At 33.5% G+C, this 22,193-nt stretch overlaps 3 protein-coding genes across 5 annotated transcripts; 2 read left to right on the top strand and 1 right to left on the bottom strand.

Annotated features, from left to right (window-relative positions):
* Positions 1-1,073: 1,073 nt before the first annotated feature.
* On the top strand, positions 1,074-2,701 carry LOC137828649 (leucine-rich repeat extensin-like protein 6). The gene has a single exon (XM_068635306.1). The coding sequence runs from the start codon at positions 1,285-1,287 to the stop codon at positions 2,488-2,490; it is 1,206 nt and encodes a 401-aa protein (XP_068491407.1). The 5' UTR covers positions 1,074-1,284; the 3' UTR covers positions 2,491-2,701.
* A 3,506-nt stretch (positions 2,702-6,207) lies between these two features.
* LOC137827789 (small ribosomal subunit protein eS1-like) lies at positions 6,208-9,487 on the top strand. Its single transcript, XM_068634109.1, has 6 exons — positions 6,208-7,272; positions 7,375-7,480; positions 7,987-8,124; positions 8,222-8,407; positions 8,624-8,824; positions 9,203-9,487. The coding sequence occupies exons 1-6, from the start codon at positions 7,214-7,216 to the stop codon at positions 9,296-9,298; spliced, it is 786 nt and encodes a 261-aa protein (XP_068490210.1). The 5' UTR covers positions 6,208-7,213; the 3' UTR covers positions 9,299-9,487.
* Positions 9,488-11,617: 2,130 nt separating this feature from the next.
* LOC137827673 (protein NETWORKED 1A) lies at positions 11,618-19,084 on the bottom strand. 3 transcript variants are annotated; one of them, XM_068633916.1, is made up of 6 exons: positions 18,801-19,084; positions 18,588-18,646; positions 17,992-18,072; positions 17,613-17,859; positions 13,136-17,295; positions 11,618-13,022 (listed from the first exon to the last, which is right to left on the bottom strand). In XM_068633916.1, exons 4-6 carry the CDS (start codon positions 17,713-17,715, stop codon positions 11,859-11,861), a joined length of 5,427 nt encoding a protein of 1,808 aa, XP_068490017.1. In that variant the 5' UTR covers positions 17,716-17,859; positions 17,992-18,072; positions 18,588-18,646; positions 18,801-19,084; the 3' UTR covers positions 11,618-11,858. The 3 variants fall into 3 exon arrangements, with proteins under 3 accessions (XP_068490017.1, XP_068490018.1, XP_068490016.1); XM_068633917.1 differs by lacking the exon at positions 18,588-18,646 and having other exon boundaries at positions 18,801-19,049; XM_068633915.1 differs by having other exon boundaries at positions 18,588-18,988.
* Positions 19,085-22,193: the final 3,109 nt, after the last annotated feature.

Below are 22,193 nucleotides of genomic sequence, written 5' to 3'. Positions count from 1 at the left end.
TCGTACTATTAACAGAAAAACAAAAATGACACTTTTATGAGTACTTTACAAGAAAAATACTCATTAGGCAGCGCTTACATTTAGTTATTATCCTTTAGATTACATTTTCTTATCCTCATTGGTATATTTATTTATAACAAGAATACAATTAACCAACTATTGCTTTTGGGAAGCAAGTTGTTGTTGTTAAACATGGGTTGAATTTATAATCTAAACAAAATGCTTAGTCATTAATAATTTAAACGCCAGATAACATAAAAACAAATTGATTATATATATTATATTATATATAATTTAACTTAATCAGGACTTTTCTTAATAAATTATTTAAACCAAATTTGGCAAATGGTTTATCTCACAGCTAATGTGAAATTAGGCAAGGCCCATTTTCTAGGTTAATTAAATGCAACTGAAAATCAATTTGCTAATGGCTAGCTAGTTTGTAGTCAAAGGGTATAAAAATATATAATTTGATGATAAAAATAGGGAAAATATGGTAAAAACCGTGTTTTTGGTGAGATCAGGCACCAACAAAACATCAGCATTTGCTATAGTTTAGAATGCATGCCAGTTCATTGGCAATTTGCCATGATGTACTATTAAAAAAGTGTATACAGAATAAGAAATATACTTTGATTCTAGCTTATTGAATTAGGATTATAGTCAAACCAAACCATACAAATATAAAGTGCTTTGTAAAAGTCGTAGGCATTGTTCCATATTGGTGTGTATTGCTTCCAACTATCCACAAAGTTTAAAAGAAAAAGGATCAACATAACAGTTTTTTTATCAGTTATTCTTTTATAGTTTCAATCAAAATTAGTGTTTTTAATACCATTTCTTATTATATAAAATAGTTATATGTAGTTCTAACAAAGAGCATTTGATAGAGAAAAAGTATTTACCTATGAGAATTGTGTCGTGATTTATGTATAATTTGAGCAAGTGGAATATAAAGAAGAAGAATATAAACACCAGGAAACGAACCTATATAATACAAAAGAAAATGGGAAAAGAATGCAACTAAAAAAAGGGGGAGAAAGAAGAAATTGTAGAAAGCAAGAATGTGTCACATTCGTCTATAATTATCAAAAGTTGTCTAGAATTTAGATGTAACGTAGTAGTCCATGTAAATGCCAAACCAAAACACTGTCCCAACATTATTTTATGTCAATTTGCATCTCACCAAACTTGAGAAATTTCTCTAACACCTTTGCGTATATAAATCCAAGCTCCCATGACACAAAATCACTAGGAAAGTAAAAACCAAACTCAGCATCATTAATGGCCTCTCATTCTCCCAAGAGAAAAGGTCCTTATCTTAATGTACTATCCCAAGTTTCCCTTCTTCTAATTCTCATCTCCTTGATCAACCCTTCACAAGCTCAACACTCTTCTTCCCCTCTCCCCCCTCTAAACCCAAGGCTCTCCAAAGCCTACACAGCACTCCAAGCATGGAAACACAAAATCACATCAGACCCTAAGAACTTCACCTTGAACTGGTGTGGCCCCAATGTTTGCAACTACACTGGCATATACTGTGCACCTGCCCCAGATGACCCTCACATCTACACTGTTGCTGGAGTTGACCTAAACCATGCCACCATATCTGGCTCATTGCCAGAAGAACTTGGCCTCTTGACTGACCTAGCACTTTTCCACATAAACTCCAACCGTTTCTGTGGCTCCCTCCCCAGCACCTTCGACCAGCTGAACCTCCTGCATGAACTAGACATAAGTAACAACCAATTCTCAGGACCATTCCCCGAGGTTCTTCTCTGCATCTCTTCGTTAAAATACTTAGACATCAGATTCAATAACTTCTATGGCAGCATTCCCTCGCGCCTCTTCGATCTCAAACTCGATGCCCTTTTCATCAACAACAACAACTTCAAATTCTCCCTGCCTGACAACTTCGCCAACACTTCTGTTTCTGTCCTTGTGTTTGCGAACAATGACCTCAAGGGGTGTCTCCCTTCGAGTTTGGCCAAAATGAAGGGTACCCTTAACGAGATTATCATCACCAACAGTGGCTTAACGGGCTGTTTGCCTAGTGAGATAGGGGATTTGGACAAACTGACAGTGTTTGATGTGAGCTTCAACAAGCTGGTTGGAGATTTGCCCGAGTCCTTGGGGAAAATGAAGAAGTTGGAGCAGTTGAATGTGGCGCATAACATGCTTTCTGGAACGATTCCCGAGAGTGTGTGCATGTTGCCGAAGTTGGAGAATTTCACGTACTCGTACAACTACTTCTGCAGTGAGTCACCACTCTGTCTCAAGTTGAAGGATACGGATGATACCAAGAATTGTATTCCTTATAGGCCATTGCAAAGGTCACCTGATGAGTGTGAAGCTTTTTATAAATATCCTGTTCATTGCAGTGCCTTTGGTTGTGTATCTCCACCGCCTCCACCACCTCCTCCACCACCGCCTCCGCCACCTCCTCCACCACCACCTCCGCCACCTGCAAAATACCACCACTATCCTTGATGAGCCATGGGAGAAGTAAAAGTTTGCAATGTTTAATTTACTTTTTTCTTTATTTTTTTGGAGATTGGAGTATTAGCTCAGTGAATATAATCACAGATAGTTTTCATTTTTGGTCATACGTTTACCTTGTACAAATAAAAATAAAAAAGTGTGGAAATTAGCTATGTATTTCCACTATTTATTTTGAAACGTGTTTGGTTTGATTTGAGAACATTTGGGTCGTGACTCGTGACATATATTCTGTAGTATTATAACGAAAACATAACTTTTTTTAAGAAAAACACCTATCAACAATAGCGTCTTTTCCTTGTAAGTGGAATTCTAGAGTTACCTTTTCATGTTTTCTGGTTGCTGTAACAATAAATATAAAGGGAAAATTTTGTTGAAAGCGATGGAGAGGGTCGGATATTCGTGATTATGATCTTCAAACCATCATTTTAGAGGTAAAAGAACTATTATTTTGCTGCGGAAATTGATTACTATAGTATGAAAAAAATGAAAAGGAAACAAGTTCGACGAAGAAACTTAGTCTCTGAGCTCTGTTACTTTCCTTTTGAGTTGTTTTACTTACTCAATAACAAGTGGCTATAAGTATCTTTGTTCATCATTTCATGAAAGATTTTCTTTGTACTATATAGCATTGTTTTGATATTAAAGACAATTGATCCCTTGCCTAGTCAATGAAAATGATTTGTCTTCATATTATAAATGTCGGATGGGAAGTCCTTATCAGTCATCACCATTAATTCTCATTTTTTTTATATTTAGGTTTCAAATTACATAATTAGATTTAATATCCACAAATAAATCTAAAACTTACTCGGTCCAACATTAACTATTTCCAAAATTATAAATACTTGATAAATCACTTTCTTCCTTTGTGTTTTAAATTTGTGGAATATGTTATTCTTGCTAATTTTATTATTATATATATACAAAGTAATACTTGTTGTGTTCTGTTTGAACTTTTTGAATTAGAATAACGACTACGTTTAAAGAGTTAATACAGATAATAATAATAATAATAATAATAATAATAATAATAATAATACAAATCTAAGTTATTGTCTATGATTATCAAAAGTGGCGTAATAGAGCTGATTGGGAATATTAATCTAGTTTGGCAAGTCTTATTAAACATTAAAATTACATAAAAGAAAGAAAAAGAAAAACAAACATGAGGAACTAACAAAACTCATGTAAAGAAATACAAAGAAAATTTCCTAGAACAACCTAAGTAAAACATATATAAGAATTTATACTTATCATGAAAAAAAATCTAAAGAAATGTTAGGTAACATATTGATAACATATTCAAGCCTATTACTTAATTAATCCTAAAAAAATAAGTTTATCACCATAGTGGTTACCCTCTCTAAAATATGTAAAACTTAAACTCAATATCCTTAAAAAAGACAAACATTTATTACGCCTTATTTTCTTTTTACTGATATATAGCCGATATATTAGTAGATTTTAATTTGATTCATAATTTATTTTTTTATTGAATGGATTCGTTCAAAAATAAAGTACTGTTTTTGGTCGATCGTAACTTTAATTTGAATATGCATTCCATTTTGAAGGATAAAAATAAGGTGCACTTTCTTCTCTCTTTGATTTGAAAAAAAAAAGTTGGTTGAAAATAAGTTTAATGTTGTTTAAAATATTATCGTTGAATGTTAAAATGAGTTTTTGGTTAAAATAAAACTCTAATTCATTACACCATAGCTAGTTTTTTCCAAGTTTTAATCTTATTTCTTAGTAAAAATAAGTAAAATGTTTTTATCAGTAAAAATAATTATATAAATATGAAATACTTATAGTGTTTCAAGTTTCGACCCTTAAAAAAAACAAGAAAATATAATTTACATAAAATCTAAAAGTGTTTTTCACATTCACTATTTTTAGCCACAAGTAGAAACAATAATAAATAATAATGGGTCACCTATTTTAGTCTCTTCTCAAGTTTAAATCTTTTCGTGAGACTGATGATCCTGAACATCTAATATTTTCATCATATAAGATAGGAAGTTTCAATTGACTGAGTTGTGTGCTTTCTCAAAATCAACTTTAATTATAATACATTTTTTTCCTTCTAAAAAATTAATTTTTTAATATTTATGATCTTATGTAAATACTCTTTAGAGCTTATTTGGTATGATTTTAGAGATAATTTTATATATACATTCTACTAGTAAAATAGGTTGTAATCCTCCAACATCTAAGAAATTTCAACTTCAAGGGTTAGGTTAATGAAAGAGGAATTGAAATCTTTGGAGTATTTCCAAGATTGTGACAACAATTTAATACCTTTATAATATCTTGTCTTAAAGTACTCCAATTTTACTTAAGGAAGTTAAATAAAGTCATCCTAGACTTGTATGATCATCACATCTCCACACAACTTTCTTGGACTCTTCATATGTAATTCTACTAGTGAAGCAACCATTGTCCTCCAAGCTAATGATATGTATGTTATTCAATATAATATTGAAACTTTCATGTTTGGTAAATAATATTTCACATCATAAATTTATCAATTAAATAAGCTAAATAAACATAAAATTTAATTTTTGCATCAAATAAATATAAAGTTAAATATTGTATGAATAAGGAAACATAAAAAGAAATATTATTATGTAAACTTCTAACAAAAGTATAATAAATATTTATCATAATGTCTTGACTTTAAAAAATATATTTTTTATTGTTCTATTCCAACAACATTGAAAAGAATTATTTTTTTTTGCGAGTTAAGTGATCAATTCGTCTCATATCATTATTGATGTAAATAGAATATGAGTTGTGTATGACGAGTGTAAGTAGGTAAGTTAAAATAATTCGTCTATCTCACACTTTATTTAGTGAATTAGGTCTACCCACATGATTTGACTCACATTGTCATACTTAAATAGTTAAGTATTAGATTTTTTACTCTTTCACACTAAATTTTTGATTTTATAAGCTTATACAATAAAATACATATATTTTGCAAGATCTAATTGAAGATTGAATCAAAAATTATATATTTATAAAGTTTGAAAACTAAAGTTATGGAGAAAAAAATCCAATTAAAATAGACCAAAATTTTAATTTAGAGAAGAAATAGGATAAACAATGGCTTGATATTTTATTTTTTTTCTTATGCTCTGGATTAGAAAGTGTATGGCTTCTTCTGGCCTTGTGAAGGCACATTCTTCCTGCACCTGATCAATTAAAACTGGCACCTAATCATAGACTAGAAAAGACAAAAGTGCCCTTAATAAATTTTAAATTAGGTCAAGTGATGAATGTGAATTAGAGACCTGCACCCAACCCTCACTTCTGCACCCAACCCACAGTCGCAACTCATCTGCACCATCTTCCTTTTGGTTTTCGTAGGGAAGCACAACAAGCCCTTTCGTTCTGTTTGATTTCGGCGACAGACCATCAGTTGCGACGACAAAGGAGCCCTTGAACGGAGAGGAAACCCGGAGCGAACGTCGGAGAAGACAAGGTAAGTGACTTGTGGATATTTTTGTTCAAAATTATAGCTTGCGGAAAATAGTCAACTATTCCGGATATGGATATCCATAATTCAAAAAACAATTACGGATATGAATATCCATAATTCAAAATACAACTACGGATATGAATATCCATAATTCAAAATACAACTACGGATATTTAAATCCATAATACAAAACAAAATTTCGGATAATTATATCCGTTATACAGTGATATGGTGCAAAAAATGTTACTGATTTACGGACGCTTACATCCGTAAGGTTAAAAGAAGACTTCTGGATATCGGTATCCGTCACTACCTGAGCTCGAACAAAATGTGATAAAAAAACTTAAATCGGTTCTTACCTCAAAACAATGTCAAAGTGCAAACGACTCGTCCACCACCACTGTAAATCCACCTCCTATGCAACTCAAAACACCACTGTCACAACTTTTCCAAAGAAACCTTCACAGTTTTTCAAACTAAAGAAGACAAGGACATAGTTGGATTTTGAAAATTTCATCGGGTGCAAGAAGCAAATGATCGGGTGCAGGAAGTAATTACCTCTTGTGAAATGCTTTCTAAGATGGGCCTTACTATATTGAGATGGGCAGTTTCTTCCTGCACCCCACATTTTTCATCCTGCACCCCCACAATGTTATGCAAAGAACAAACTATCCCTATTTTTTTTTAAAAAAATCCTAAAATGCACTTGAACTATATTTATTTTTTTGCATTCTGGATTATGGAATTCAGAAAATTTTTGGATTGGTACTTCCGGTAAAATTTCGGATCCACCATTATGTAATTCAAAATATGCATTTCACATTCAAAAATTCATCATTCACAAAAAACATTCCGGATCTAAAAAAATATTCAGTTCCGGATTGATTAATCCATAGCACACTCCCAGATCCTTAACGACAGTGCCCTTTTTCAAATAAAAGGTCAATGCCAGTTTCGGGATTTAGAAAATTGTGGGAGTGCAGGAAGAAAAACGTAGGGGTGCTGGAAGAAGAAGCCCTTGAGATGAGGTCCGTGATTTAAAATCCCAGTGAGGCTGATCTTAAAGAGTCCAAGCCCATGCAATGTTGTGACGAGAAAAACCCTAAATTATTCATAATGAAGATAAAAGGAGAGAGGTATATAAAAGATTAGGGTTTGAGGTTTTTTGGTGCCATTGTTGCTCTTGTTGTCATTCGCAGCTGCTGTTTCTCACACCGCACGCAGTGAGCCATGGCCGTTGGAAAGAACAAGCGCATCTCCAAAGGAAAGAAGGGTGGCAAGAAGAAAGCGTTAGTATCTTCCATTTCAATTCTTTGCCATGTTTCTTCTCTTTTTTAGTTGCATTAATTATTCAATTGAAATATGGATTTCGTTTGTGAATGAATTTGCAGAGCTGATCCCTTTTCCAAGAAGGATTGGTATGACATTAAGGCTCCCTCTGTTTTCCAAGTAAAAAATGTTGGCAAAACCCTTGTCAGTCGTACTCAGGGTACCAAGGTATTTCTTTCGGAATATGTACACATAATTGGGATTTTACCATTTTAGGAAAAAAATTATTGGTTTTGTGTTGTGGATTTCTTGTAATAGGTCTTCATATTTTGAACTTTCGTTCTGAAATAGTTTGGACATAAATGGTGATACTGATGAGTTGGCTTTTACATATGTATAATATTTTACTTGGGGATTTTATTTTTTATAATTCTGGTACATTTCATCCAACGACTGGTTCCTATGAGAACTGGAGGAGTTAAACAGAATGAGAGCTTCCTTTTTTTTTTCTTCTTAGGTCTCTATAATATAAGGGAAAAATAATATTGGATGAACTTTGAGGTGGGTGCTTATTGCATTTTTGGTTGTGTTGGGGTAACAATTGTCTACGAATCATCCAAGGGTCTGCTGTCTATCCATCGACAGTTGCTTATCTAAATGCGATTTATGGACAGTGATTTGGTGTGTACAAACTTTTTTATGCTTATGTAGACCATGGTTGTTTCAAATTACAGATTGCTTCTGAAGGACTCAAACATAGAGTATTTGAGGTCTCGTTGGCTGATCTTCAAGGAGATGAGGACCATTCATTCAGGAAGATTAGGCTGAGAGCTGAAGATATACAAGGGAAGAATGTCCTGACGAATTTTTGGGTATGATAGGTGGCTGCAGCATTTTTTTTTCCATAATTTTATCTTTCGTTGTTTTTTTTTTTATCAAATTTGAATCCTTTAATCTTTGCATTTCTAGGGTATGGATTTCACCACTGACAAACTGAGGTCATTGGTTCGAAAATGGCAAACTCTAATTGAAGCCCACGTGGATGTGAAGACAACTGATAGTTACACATTGAGGATGTTTTGTATTGGATTTACTAAGAGAAGAGCAAACCAGGTGAAGAGAACCTGTTATGCACAATCAAGCCAGATTAGACAGGTATATTAACTAACTTTGTAGTCAGATTCTACTATTGAGCAATATTTTTGTTCATTAACATGGGAGTACAGAACATGTTCCTGGTTGCACTTCTCTGTATACAGTGAATATTTATAACGATAAGGATGTAGTGGATTTTGAACTATAGATTTTGTGTTTTTGCTATATTATTGCAGATTAATAATTATAATTAATATCGTACATTTAACTTTTCAGATTCGTAGGAAGATGAGAGAGATAATGAGCAACCAAGCAACATCCTGTGATTTGAAGGAGTTAGTCCGCAAGTTTATTCCTGAGATTATTGGAAAAGAGATTGAGAAGGCAACATCTAGTATTTATCCTCTGCAGAATGTGTTTGTTAGAAAAGTCAAGATCCTTAAAGCTCCTAAGTTTGATCTTGGGAAACTGATGGAGGTAATTTTTTAAAATAATTTTCTTTTCATCTTTCTTGTTTTTCTTACTTCATGATAAATATTTCACAATTTCTTTTACCTGAATAAAATTTGATATCTAGTGTGCGCTTTCTGTTCCGTTAGGAGATCATACCTATGTCCAGGGTTTTTGCATTCTTTCCTCTGAATAGATGTATCAAATGAGCTAGTATCCGCATGTTATATTGTTTTAATTTATAAATTAACATTTGCATTTTCTTATGTATATTGAAATAGATTTTACTGTACTTTGATTTATTTCTGATATCATTATTCCCTTTACAAATTTTATGATCCTCCCAATGATAACATCACCTTTTAAGTGGATTAGTTTGATGGCTATGCTGTTTGACCCTTGTAGGTTCATGGTGATTACTCGGAAGATGTTGGTACAAAGGTAGACAGACCTGTTGAAGAAACAACTGCAGAGGAACCCACCGAAATTGTTGGAGCTTAATTCAGTGATACTGCATTCAGTTTGTTGTAGTTTTCTGTTTCTGATGTTATCATTGAAAGTTAAGTTTAAAACTTCAGTCCAGTGTTTGTGTAAGCCAAGTAACCCAGTTTTGTTTTGACAATCAGACATTTTTTTTGCTCGTAATACATCTGGGTTTGTTCAGAACCCAAAATTAGATTTGGTTGCTTATAGCGATATTGAGTTACTGACATATTTTGTTCTTTTTATTATCTTAATTTTTTTCTAGAATTTCAAATCCGTACTTAAGTCGTAGTTGTGTAATTTGTTCGTAGACACCCCTTCCCCCTCCAAAATAATCGTGAGTAGTTTTGACAAATAGTTATTGGAACTGAAACTGATGTTGGTTGAAGAGCCAAACTGATGTTGCACTGTTACCCTATGCATAACTTTGAAAATTCTAGACTCTCATCCACCCATCAATATTTAATTGAAGATCCTTTGAGTTATCATACTTATTGTTTTGATCATGGTTGTAAAATTGTATGAATAACAGTTTGTAAAACTACATCGATGCTGATTTTTAAATTGCTTGAATCACAGAATAATATCATACTTTGACTTTGACTAATTTGAACCAATCAGAATATGCATTAATTTAAGATGGATCATGCATAAGGAACCCATGTTAGAAAAGATAAGAAAGATGACATTTCTTGTTAACTCTGAGTACTCGGGCTTCCTTGCTGAAAAAGAACCAAACAGCCGTAATATTGAAGTCCCTAACACTGCCCAAGCGCCAATCTGGAATTGTTACTAGACACCAATCCAAAAGATTTACTAATTCCTCAATTATTTTGGCTCTTTAACTCAAAATTATAAAAAATATCAAAATTCATTATTTAAATACTTTTTTAATAAAAAAGTTAAATTTTACACATTTAAAATTATTTTTAAATTATCTTTAACTATCACTTCACTCAGAAACTTTAATTAACTCTAATATTCCTTAATCCAAACCATACATTCTTACAAATTTACTCTCTCCTCTACCACAAATATCCTCTCCCAATTCAAACACAAATATCCTCTTCCAATTCAAACACATTGAGGTTAACATGAGAATCGATTCTCTCATAAAAACAACTAGAATCAATTCTTTTAAAAAAAATAACACAATCGATTTTCATGTTATATAATATTGTATGAAAAACGATTTTACCTCTCCCACTTACTCTTTCACAATTAACTTGTTGTTCCTCAACCACTAAAACAAATTGATTTCTCACATAGTGCCATTGTCTAAGAGGAGTGTCATGTATGCATAATATTAGGGTTAAGGAATGAAAGTGAAATGGTATTGTTCTACGTAATCAGCACTAATCCGTGTTCATTTGAGAAGAAAGGAAAAAAAAAACATAGCACCCACTCTCCATATGCACATTCATCTTCAAACCACCTAAACCAAATGTAAGTAATCCGCTCGTGAATCCACACAACGCTTGGAGAGAATCAGCGGAAGCAAACATGACATTAATGATCGCATACACACCCTCCCTTTGAAATCCAGCCTCCTCTAGCACCCTCTCAGAACCCCCATTTTCCACTAAGACCAGACCTTGAAGCCGTTCCAACTGTGGATACTCTGTGAATGCAGCTTTAACAACTTGTTTCACAGCATCTGTTGCAATCCCTTTAAGTTGATGCCTTCTTTTTATTTATTAGAAAAAAACTACATTATTTAAAATGCTCCCTTCAAGTATTTGTTGTCATTATTTTAAATAGAAATAAATTAATCTACATTATTTTCTGATAAGACAAACCTGGTTTTTCTATCTCTATTCGAAACTCACTTTCAACAATTTTATTTGTTAGTGGAAACTTAAAAGTTCTATTAGATTTATCAATCTGTCCAGTAATAACCCTTGTTCTATCAAGCTTACTGATATTGGCCTGCATGAGCTTAAAACTGGTGAAACTGTAGCATTTTATTCACAACCATTAGATTTTCCATCAAGAAGATTTACACGGTTATTAAATAAGGAATTAGGGATGGTGTTTAGGAACTCAAAAATGTAATATATAATAATTTTATACTTAAATATATTTATAAAATAATAGGTACATAATTTAATTAAAAATTATATAGTAAGAAAATCTTGAGGGATTCATACTCACATTACAAGTTTAAGATTTAGGTTTTATTAACCTCTTTTATTAGAATATGATAAGATGATATAAAATTTTAAATAAGATAATGGATTATAAAAATAAATAATTGCATAGTTGCATGCATAACCTCACTAGTTATGTCATGAAGTAGTGCAGATAACACGTGAAGGTGTTAAGAAACATTAAACGTTGAAGAAATAGTGAAAAGCTTTATTTCCTGCATTGTGCTTTCACAGCTTAAGCATTGTCAAAACATGACAGCGCAACTTCTTGGCTAAAATGTGGATCGGTACATGTCCTTTGAAAGCTACTGTGATCAGATAAAGCCTAACAACATTTTTACCAGCTAAAATTAAAAATTATTATGCTAGATTAGACACATACCAATCAGAAAAAGTACTTACAAGAAAATGGTTCTAAATTTTCTGACTTAGTTCTCATTAGTTGAAGGCCTTGAACACCCACAAAACCCCTTGCTGCGCTTTTTACTACTTTTATTCCCACTGTGAATGAAGTCCCTAAGCAAGATCACTGTTTTTCCAGTGAATCTGTTCTTCCCTTTGATCTTTTCATCAGCCAACTTAAGCAAAGAGTATTGGATGTTCTCCACCTCAAACTGCAACCGTCCTATCTGTTCAGAACCTTTTCGTGCCTGCTCGGTTACTCTTTTTCTCTGGATGAGTCTACTCTTTTCCAACTCAACGGAAGTCTCCCTATTCAAAGATGGGGCACACTCTTCAACATCCTTTGTCAGTTGATCATTAGTATCTGCTAATTTCACAACAGCTCCCTCAACTTCTTCTATCTGTCTTTTAACTGTTTCATATTCAGTGTCGTCTCCCTTCTTGTTTCTCTTCTTTGTCTCCATTTTCTGTTTCAAATCTAGCACGCTTGTCTTGAGAATGGTTAGTTTCTGCGCATCCGAAGCAAGCCTCTCCAGTATTTTTCTCCTCTTGCCATCTTGAGTTCTCTCTTTTATACTTCTTGACAACTGAAGCCTGTCAACACCCAATTCCTTTTCTACATCCAATTCTGAAGAGGTATTTTGGAATTTACCTGAATTGTCTGACTGATGGTATGTAATAACATCCTCTGTTGGTACAGAACTTTGTTTCATTGCTTCATTATCCATGGAACTATCACAGCAGTCCTGCTCAGCAGTTTCCCATAATTCAAGCATCTGATCATCAGTCCCACTGTTCCCTCTCCCGCGACTCTTGGAGGCTGGAGTGTCTGAGATATGATCAAGTGGAATGTCTTTCATCAATGACCCATTTTCAGGTTTTGTTCTCCATGAGTTAACGTTACAAGTGCTCCCATCCTTGAGTACCTTGCCTTCTTTACTGCTGCTATTCTCTACATAAGGTGAAACTTCCACATTTGGCACCTTTGTCAGAGCTCCTGGATTAGCTTTAGTGGTTACATTTTCTTCCTTCACATGCCTCTCAATCTCTTGCACCATTGACATTTCAACCGCTCTAATCCTTGCCTTCATGCTCAGCAAATCTGAAACCCCATCGGGTATCAAAGTGCTTTTGTTATCGGCTGAACTTTGATGGCCATTTTCTTGGAGACAAGTTTCAATTACTGCATCCTGGACAAACAAACATTCATGGTAAACAAGGATAAGTAGAGCTCATTTAACGAGAAGAAATAATAAAGAATAAAACAGAAGTTTAAGATAACAGAGTCAATACAGAATACTACCTTTTGTTTTGTATTGCATTCAACAGGCACTTTCTTTATTCGAAGCAGAGCAGTGTGTTCTAAAGAAGCAAAATCCTCTTTCAAAGAACTAATGACAGGTGTATATGCAGATAACTTCCCTTTCAATCCTCCAACTTCACTTTCCAGTAGACTGACTCTTTCTGTCATCTGTTTAATCTCCATGCTTTTTGCATCGCTTTCATCTTCAAGTTTCATGCAAACTCCAGAAAGCTCGTTGACCTTATTTTCCAACAATGCTTCACTTATAGACGAAATCTGAAGATCAAAATAGAATGTAGCAGCCTCAGCCTCCCAAATTTCAAATTCGTTTGTTTTATCCAGCAGCTCTGAACTCAATGTTTCCTCCCTAGCCCTCTGTTGGTCAACTTCTTGACGTAAGGACCTCATCTGTGACAGTAAACTTGTGTTTGCTACCGTAAGGTGTTCAATTTCTTTTTTGTGATTCATGCAACCTTCTGATAGTTCAAGAATCTGCCTCTCAAGATTCTCATTGATCAATATTAATTGTTGTTTTTCTGCCTTCAATTTCTCAATATTCCTGCAAAACTCTGCACTCAATGTTTCTGCAGCCTTTAGCCTTTCCAACATTTCTAACAGCTCCACATCCTTCTTCTCGAGAAGATTCTCTGAACGTTCAATTTGACAATTTAAATGCTCATTTTCAGCTTTCGATTCTTGCATATCTTTGCCCATCCTCTCAACTGACTCCTTCAAATAAACATTCTCAGCTTCTTTAACCTCAAACTTCTTCCTTAGTAGACCAAGCTCCCGTTTAAGGCCACTGTTCAAAGAGTGAAGATCACTGAGATTTTCAGCAAGTGCACGTTGTTCCAGGACCTTCTCTGCGAAAAAGCTCTCATAAACCAAACTAAGATTTTTCAGAGCCAGTGCCTCGTGGAGCATTATACTATTCTCTTGTTCTGTGGCAGACTTTGCATCTTTAAGGTCCAAAACACTCTCCAGTAGTGAATTTTTCTCCTCAAGCAACTTACAATTTTCTTCCTGATACACTAAACTAGTTCTCTGCAAATTTATCAAGTCCAGATGAAGGACTTCTAATTTGGACTGTAATTCATTCTCCTTTTCTTCTCCCTTCTTCACTTCAGACCTAAGCTGCATGTTCATCTCCAGAAGTTCAAGCTTAACCTTTTGCAACATTGCAAGCTGCTCTCTTGTGTTTTCAAACTCTTGCTCTAGGATCCCTTTCTCTGTCACTAGTTCTACTCCCTCAGATTCTTGATGCGAAAGTACAGTTAGGAGGACAGAATTCTCTACAAATAGCTGAAGCTTCTCCTCTTGGTTTTTCTCAAGGGATCCTTTCAAGCCCTCAATATTATTCAAAATATGAGATATAGGCATTTCCTCTTGCTTGATCCCTTTGCCATGACCACCTGAATCAACCTGAAGGGCTGCAAGCACTTGATGAATCCCCATTTTAAACTTTCTGATTTCATCCAACAAGAATTCTAGCTCCATCTGTTGTGTAAGGTTTTCACTCTCCAACTCAGAGATAATTTTATCAGAAAATTTTGATTCCTCCACGTGTTTTTGACATTCAAATAGTAAACCCACATTCTTCTGCTCCAAGTCTTCAACACATTTTTGCAAAATAAACATCTCAACTTGAGCATTTACAGCTTTATCAAGTTCTTCTTCAAATTCTATTTTACCCAATTGACGTTCTTCTTGTAACTGAATAACGAGATTCTCCAAATTTTCCATTCGGACCTCACTTGAATTTTTATGATTGGCGTGCTTTTCTTTCTGTGCCAAAAGCAGCAAATGGAGTTCTTGTACTTGACTGACTCTACTTTCTTTGTCTTTCTCCATATCAGCATATTTCTCTTCCAGTTTTGTAAACCTTCTTTCCAGATTACCTAATTTTGCTTCAACGCTCTCTAATTGAGATACCAGGACACTCCTTTCATTCAAAAGATTGTGCTTTTCATTATTCAGTAAATTGCAGAATTCTTCCAAGCTACTTGATTTTGCCCTTAAACCTTCAAGCTCAATTTTTGCATCACAAAGGGACTTCTCCAGCAAGGTATTCTTTTCCAATTGATTCTGCATACTTTCAGTGATAATTTGTAACTGTGAAAGTATAGCTGACTTTTCAGCAGCAAGAGTGGATTTTTCTTCCTGCAGAACACCACAGGATTCTTGAAGTTTCTTCACCGTAACACTTAATCCATCCAACTCATCATTCAAATTTGACAAGGAGGATTCCATAAATGCTTTTTCACTCAAAAGCTTAACCATATCCTTTGACTTTTCACGAAGAACTTCTTTTTCATCTTGCTCCATTTTGCACACCTCCTTTAGCACTGTGATCTCCTTCCGTAAATCCTTCACAGACGCTGCAAAAGATTTAGGATTTAAACCTACAGAGCCTAGTTCTTCCAATATAGTCTGGTATCTATCATTCAAGACCTGGATTTCACCCTTTATTTGGCCAGATTCCTGTTGGAGGACATTACTCTCTTCAACCTTTATGGCAAGCTCCCGTTCAAGTTTCTCTTTGATCCTCTTCAACTCTGAAATTTCTGTCTGCTGATTTTTTAATGAACTAGTAGAAGAGAAGTTAAGTTCATGCAAAGTCCTGTTTTCTTCCACAATCTGTTGCATTTCTTCCTTAAAACCTTGTTTGGAAAGCTCCAAGTCCCCCAATAGCTGAAGGCCATGTTTAAGCTCCAAAGCAAGAGATCTTTGATCCTCTTGTGATTGGGAATACGACTTCTGTAGAGTATGCAGAGTGGTTTCAATTTGAAGAAAACGAGACTGCTCCTCATGCATCAGAGTCTGCAGTCTCTCTAACTCAGTATGGTTCTCTAGAAGCTTTTGATCTTTCATAGAAATCTTCTGCAATAGAACATCAGCTTCTAGCTGAAGAGATTGATTTGATTTCTCCAACATATCACAATTTTTTTCAGCAGTCTTCAGTTTTTCAGCCCCAATCTCAATTTCTCTATTTAATCGTTTAGAAATTTCTTGAGCATGCAAAATTTCACTCTCCATTGTTGATACTTTCAGCAAACACTGCTTGTACAGGATAGCTACAGATTCTTTCTCTTCATTCAGATCAGCAAGATTTTTCCTCAATGATTTAACTTCCAGCTCTGTTCTTGCAATTTGCTGATTTAGCTTCATGGAATTCTCCTCAGCATGGATGATCTTGGCCTCCAAAACAGATATCTTTTCAAGACATTGCTTATATTGAAGATGAGCAGCATCCTTCTCAGTCTCTAATGTAGCAAGCTCTTTTCTGAGATTTTTAGCTTCAGCATCTGCTTTAGCAGCCCTTTCATCATTTCCATTTGCATCCATCTGGGCCAGATATAACGTAGTCTCCAGACTAGCTATCCTTTCCACGCACTGCTTGTACTGAACCAGACCAGCATCCTTCTCATATTTAAGCTCAGAAAGGGCTTCTTTCAATACTTTGATTTCAATTTCAGCTTTGGTTGCTCGTTCATCAAGGCCACCAGCATCTTGTTGTGCCTTAGTTAGCTCTCTTTCCATTTCAGATAACTTCTCCAAACTCTTCTGATATTGAAGAAAGATAGAATCCTTGTCAGACTGTATATCTTCCAGTTCTTTCCGTAAGGTTTCAACTTCGCTTTCTGCTTTCTGTGCACGCTCGGACTCAGAATGGTTCTGGGCCTTCACATTCTGATTTTCAGCCGATAATGGAGACAACCCAAACATATCGTTTAGCTGCTTTAGACCCTTTCTGCTAAGACCGCTTGCAGATTCTTCAAAAGTCTCTCCACTCGTTTTTGAAGTATTTTGGATGGAAGAAAACCCAAATGCATCTTTCTGTAAGACAACTGACTCCAATAATGAACGAATTGGATGTGGCCCTTCGGGTGTGTGTGGCTCAGCTCCCGTGCCTGAAGAACCACATGGTGAATCATCATTCAGCAAGTTGGGGAATGCTTCTGAAATGGTTTTATGGACCTGGCGTAGATCCCCTGTCGCATGATCATACCTCTCTGCTAAAGCACGGTATGCTCGATAGAACTCCTCAACTAATTTCATGAGTTCTGGCCGCTTCTTATAGTACATCTCTGCCCTCCTTGCAAATGAGTCCGCATCTTCTTCAATAAGCTTGATCATTGCTTTTACTTTGGCATCCATGTCTGCTTAAAGTATAAACACTTAATACCAACACTTAAAAGGCTACAGAAGCAAGGTTTTTTATGAATTTTGTTACTGCAAATCACTGTATTTGGACGAAATTTGGCTTAAGAAAATGAGCCACAGCTCAGTGTGCACAACAAAATGAAAAAAGTGAGCAGCCATTGCGATCTCAAATCCTCAATTCCAGTAATTTTTTTGTAAAACTAAATCGCAGTTTCTCGTTTACAAGGTTTTCAATGAATAAGGTGTACAAAGCAATATACAGATTCTTCTAGCAAAACGGTAGACATATAAGATATAGAGGAAAAATACATACCTGTAAGATTCTCCTGAAGCCATTTCGAATTCTTTGGGCTAATGTGGCTATCCCACCACCAAGAATATAAGCGCCTGGACTCAGAATGTAACAATGTTGCCATAACTCCAGCAAGGAACAGCAGTAAAGCTGGATTTGATTTGGCAAAAGCTTGATATGGGATCCAGGCCAGACTATCAGATTATAGATTTCCACCACCAATGTTCATCTAATTTCAGACTCTTAAGGTCTTCTCCATTTATTTCACCTGACATCATACAAATGATCACATAGTTAATTCAACAAGAATACCTCGTATTCATGAAGTCCAACTTTACTTCTATGGTTTAATCTTTAAGAAAATTGACTGTCGCACCACAAGAATGTTTACTTGTATTACCTGCTCAATTGGGTACGCCTCCACCCCTTATTGTTTTATTGGATTTTTTGCTCCAGCAACCCCAGTTCAAAATCAGGGAAACTGTCAAAAACATTAATAAAAATAAATAAATATCAGAAAGAGTTCAAAAGAAATTAACAGTAAAATTAGAGGTAACACCAAGCCCCTAAAATTTACAAAACATGGTTCCCCAAATCCGAAAATATACATAAAAAAATTGCATTTTTCTTCGACATTGCCTTTTAGAATTATCACAAACCAAGAGATCCTGAAGATAAACAGCAAAAAATTCACGCAACAAATGACCAAAAAGCACTAGTTACTAGAAGAAGAAGAAGAAGAAAAACTCTACCACAAAGGTTAGTAGAATCCAAAACGAAATATTTAATGATAAATTTGTTTCCACTAAACCATGACATCCACAACACGATGAAGCACATAAGAGAATGAGAGATGCTAAAAACACGGAAACGCAGGAAACAGTGAGTGACATCAAAAGGAAGAAAAGACATTGCTCGCTCGTGAGTTATGTCAGGATCAAACAAAAGATAACCTCGGCAAAAGAAAAAAGAAAAAAAAAAAACAGAAACACCTACGAGATCAAGAATGCGTCAAGTGAAACGAACTAGACGAGCAACCCCGACTCCACCGACCACTGAAATGAGAAGAAAACACAAAACTAAGCAAATGGGGACGGAGAAAACCACAAAAAGCACTGAACTTTAGTCCATTGCAGATCAGTGGCACCCCAAAAACACGGAATCTTGCAATGAGAAGTGGGAAACTCTATGAAGTTGTGATAACCTTACCCCCATTTTCTCTCTCTACATCTGTAACCCACAAAGTCGCAACTTTTCTCTCTCCTGGATGGGCTCTTGGCATTATATTCTGGGCATGCAGGTTCTGACACTCCAATGAGTCCTTCACTGTAAAAAAAGTACAAGTTTTGAGAGAGAGGAGCCAAAACGAGTAAAAGAAGAGTTATTGGTTTGGTTTTGTGATTTTGCTAATTTCTCTTGTTTTAGAAGAGGGCAATCGGTGGGCAAGGTGAATCCAACAAACCACACTGACTGTGGGATTACGCAGTTAATGCTATCATTATGTTTCAGTTAAACGTAAAATAACTTTGATTGTTTTAAGAAGGAAAAAAAAACGTATTCCTCAGGTTTTTCGCTGTCTTTCATCGTTATTTTCAAACTTTGTCTAGGAAATTTCCAAATTACCCTTAATCACCCATTATTTCTACCCGTTTTTCTCGCTTCACCTTGTGTTTCTTTTGCCCACCATATCCCTTTTTCATCCCAGCTGTAAAATATTTTTATCACTTCCCTTTTATTGTTTAATAATAAAGAATACATTGCTGACAGCTAAAAAAGTTAAAGTTAAATTCCACTAATTATAAGTTATTTGATTGTTTTAATTATTTTAAAAACTATTTAGTTCCTATTGTTGACTTTATCTCATGTTTTAACGTTTATTTGTGAAATTTTGTGCTGATTACTGACTTTATTTAACCTATTCATATAAATTCGGATTTGTTAATAACGAAAAATAGGTCAGGATTAACATATAAAAGTCGATAATATAGAAACAAAATATATTAATTATCTACGTCTAGTTATATATCAAAAAAATTTAATCGGCTGCATTGTGGTTAAATATATTAATTTAACATCAAATTTCTGTAGAGAGGGTTTAGTAGTATGCAATGAAATAAGGATTAGAAAAAAAATATAAATTATATAAAAAAATTATTATATGAATGACATTATTTTATTATATGATTTGAATGTTTTTAATATTTTAGTGATTTTTTATCTGGATCTCATAAAATAACTGTTGCGTATGAATATTTTATACCATAATTCTTACAGTTGAATTTAGATTAATCACTTTTGTTTAGCTAAAAACCACTTGTTTTCAATCAATAAGCAGAGTTTCGAAGATAACAGACTAAAACAATTATATTTATCACTAACTGTATAACTATATGGGTTTAAAAGTAAATGAAAATTAGAATATTGAACTTGTATTCCGTTAAGTACTTAAAGTTAGAGAATTATAATTTGATTAGTGAAGTTTCATTTCAGTTGTAGATTGAAAAGAGTTTAAAATAATTGTTGAGATGTTCGTGCACACTCACCTTCATGAATAAACTTTTTACAAAACCGACAATATGGGCGGTGTTGTGAGGAAAAAAGATAACATATCAAATCAAATATCATATTTGTAATTTAATTAAAAAGTTATCTTGTTTTATATATCTACACATTTTCCATCATGCACAATGTCACCTTCGCAAAGAAAATGACTGAGATAATACCAACAACAGTATAATGTAATAATTGCATATTCAATTTCAAAACTTTGTACACATTATTTGTACCAAATATTCATAAAAATAAAAAAAAACTGTTTGTAACAAAATATTGATGACAAATTGTGATATTTATCTTGGAGATATCTGTTACACAAATATTTTGACATATATAAAATGTATTTCTGATGGGGTATTGTTTATATATTAGATCCTTTCTTATATTAGTAATATTGAATTTGATGATAGAGAAGAGTGTTTGGTCGGAAAACGAAGGTGTCTTTAAGGAAGTAGAATTGGTGGTGGGTCATTTTGTGAGAAGGGGTGGCCATTAGCCAACCTTTTGCCCTCAAATACCATTATGATTTGCACAAGTTAAAATCACAATAAATGCAATAAGAAAATGCATGCCCAATAATATATAAACAATGGAAAAGTAAATAACTTAAAGGTTGAATTGTTAAGGAAGGAGAGTTTGACTTTAGAGGCTAGAATTTTTTTTTCACATTCTAAAATCGTAAATATTAAAAAAAATTATTAAAAATTATTATATTATGATCATTTAGTTAAGAAATATTATTGAATTTTTTTATACAAATTTTAAAGAAATAAAAATTAATATTTTTTTACTGAAGTATTTAACATATTATCATTTTTAATTATTTAATAAAAAGTAACACTTTGTTTTCTCATTTATATAACATCTCATAAACTCAACTAATATAAATCAATATTTACATCTTAAAATTATTACAAATTTTTAATATATATATATGGTTTTGTACGAGTTAATAGTAAATATAATTTAAATATATATTTAATTATCCAAAATGTCTTTTAATGATAAAATTGTGACATAATTTCAAGTTCTAAAGTGAATAATATCTCAAATGTGATGATTAACTATAACGATATTGTCTTAGTGGACTTGAAGTCAAAACATTGACACCATCTATGAGAATAAAAAAGTATTTTTAAAGACGAATTTTTGTTCTCTTAGCCCTCAACTGAAAGGAATAGATAAGTAGTTTCAAAGACAAACTTTTATTTCCCTTAGACTTCAAGTGTGGAGGTTTGTTCTCAATAGCCTCATATTTTTTTGACAATTTAAATACACCTCATTCTATTGACCATACAAGACGTCTTTTAAGAACAAAACTATTATGGAACTCTAAGCTTCAAAGAATGATGATTGACGTGATGATGTTAACTCAATGAACTTGAAATTTAAATTATATATATATACACACACACGAGAGCATGATATAATAAAATCACATATATTAAATAAAATATAAATAGGTAAATTGATATTTTAATTAAATACATATTGAAAATAATACATGTTTATTTTCAAAATATATATATATATATATATATATATATATATATTACAAGAAAAATCATTCAATAAAAAACTAATTTTAGAAACAAAAACTAATTAGTTATTATATTGACTAAATTAGATATTATTTTATAGATTAAAAAAATATTGGTATCTAAATTAGTTTCTATTATAATAAATAAATTTTAAATTGATGTCTAATTAGCTACAAAGATTTTAGTTACCAATCAAATTGATGTTTAAAATCAATCTCCTACTAGTGAAAAACATAGAAAATTAATATCATGCAACAACTTGAAAATACATCTAAACATCAAATGTTTGTTTGTTGGTGACATCAATTGTCTCGTGACAAAAATTAGGTAGGTCAAGTCACAATTGAATCATGGGACTTGAGTTGCTACACACTAAAGTAGAAAGAATTGTACCCTAACTATCAGCTATAACATTTGACCTAATAGTAAATGTTCGATCAACACAATTGATATCAGATTCAAGGTTAGAACTTGATTTCCAATGAAAAAATTGTTAAGGGAAATT

This window comes from Phaseolus vulgaris, chromosome 7 (assembly GCF_000499845.2).
Source record: "Phaseolus vulgaris cultivar G19833 chromosome 7, P. vulgaris v2.0, whole genome shotgun sequence".
Taxonomy (NCBI): Eukaryota; Viridiplantae; Streptophyta; class Magnoliopsida; order Fabales; family Fabaceae; genus Phaseolus; species Phaseolus vulgaris.
This window is presented reverse-complemented; position numbering and strand designations above follow the sequence as displayed.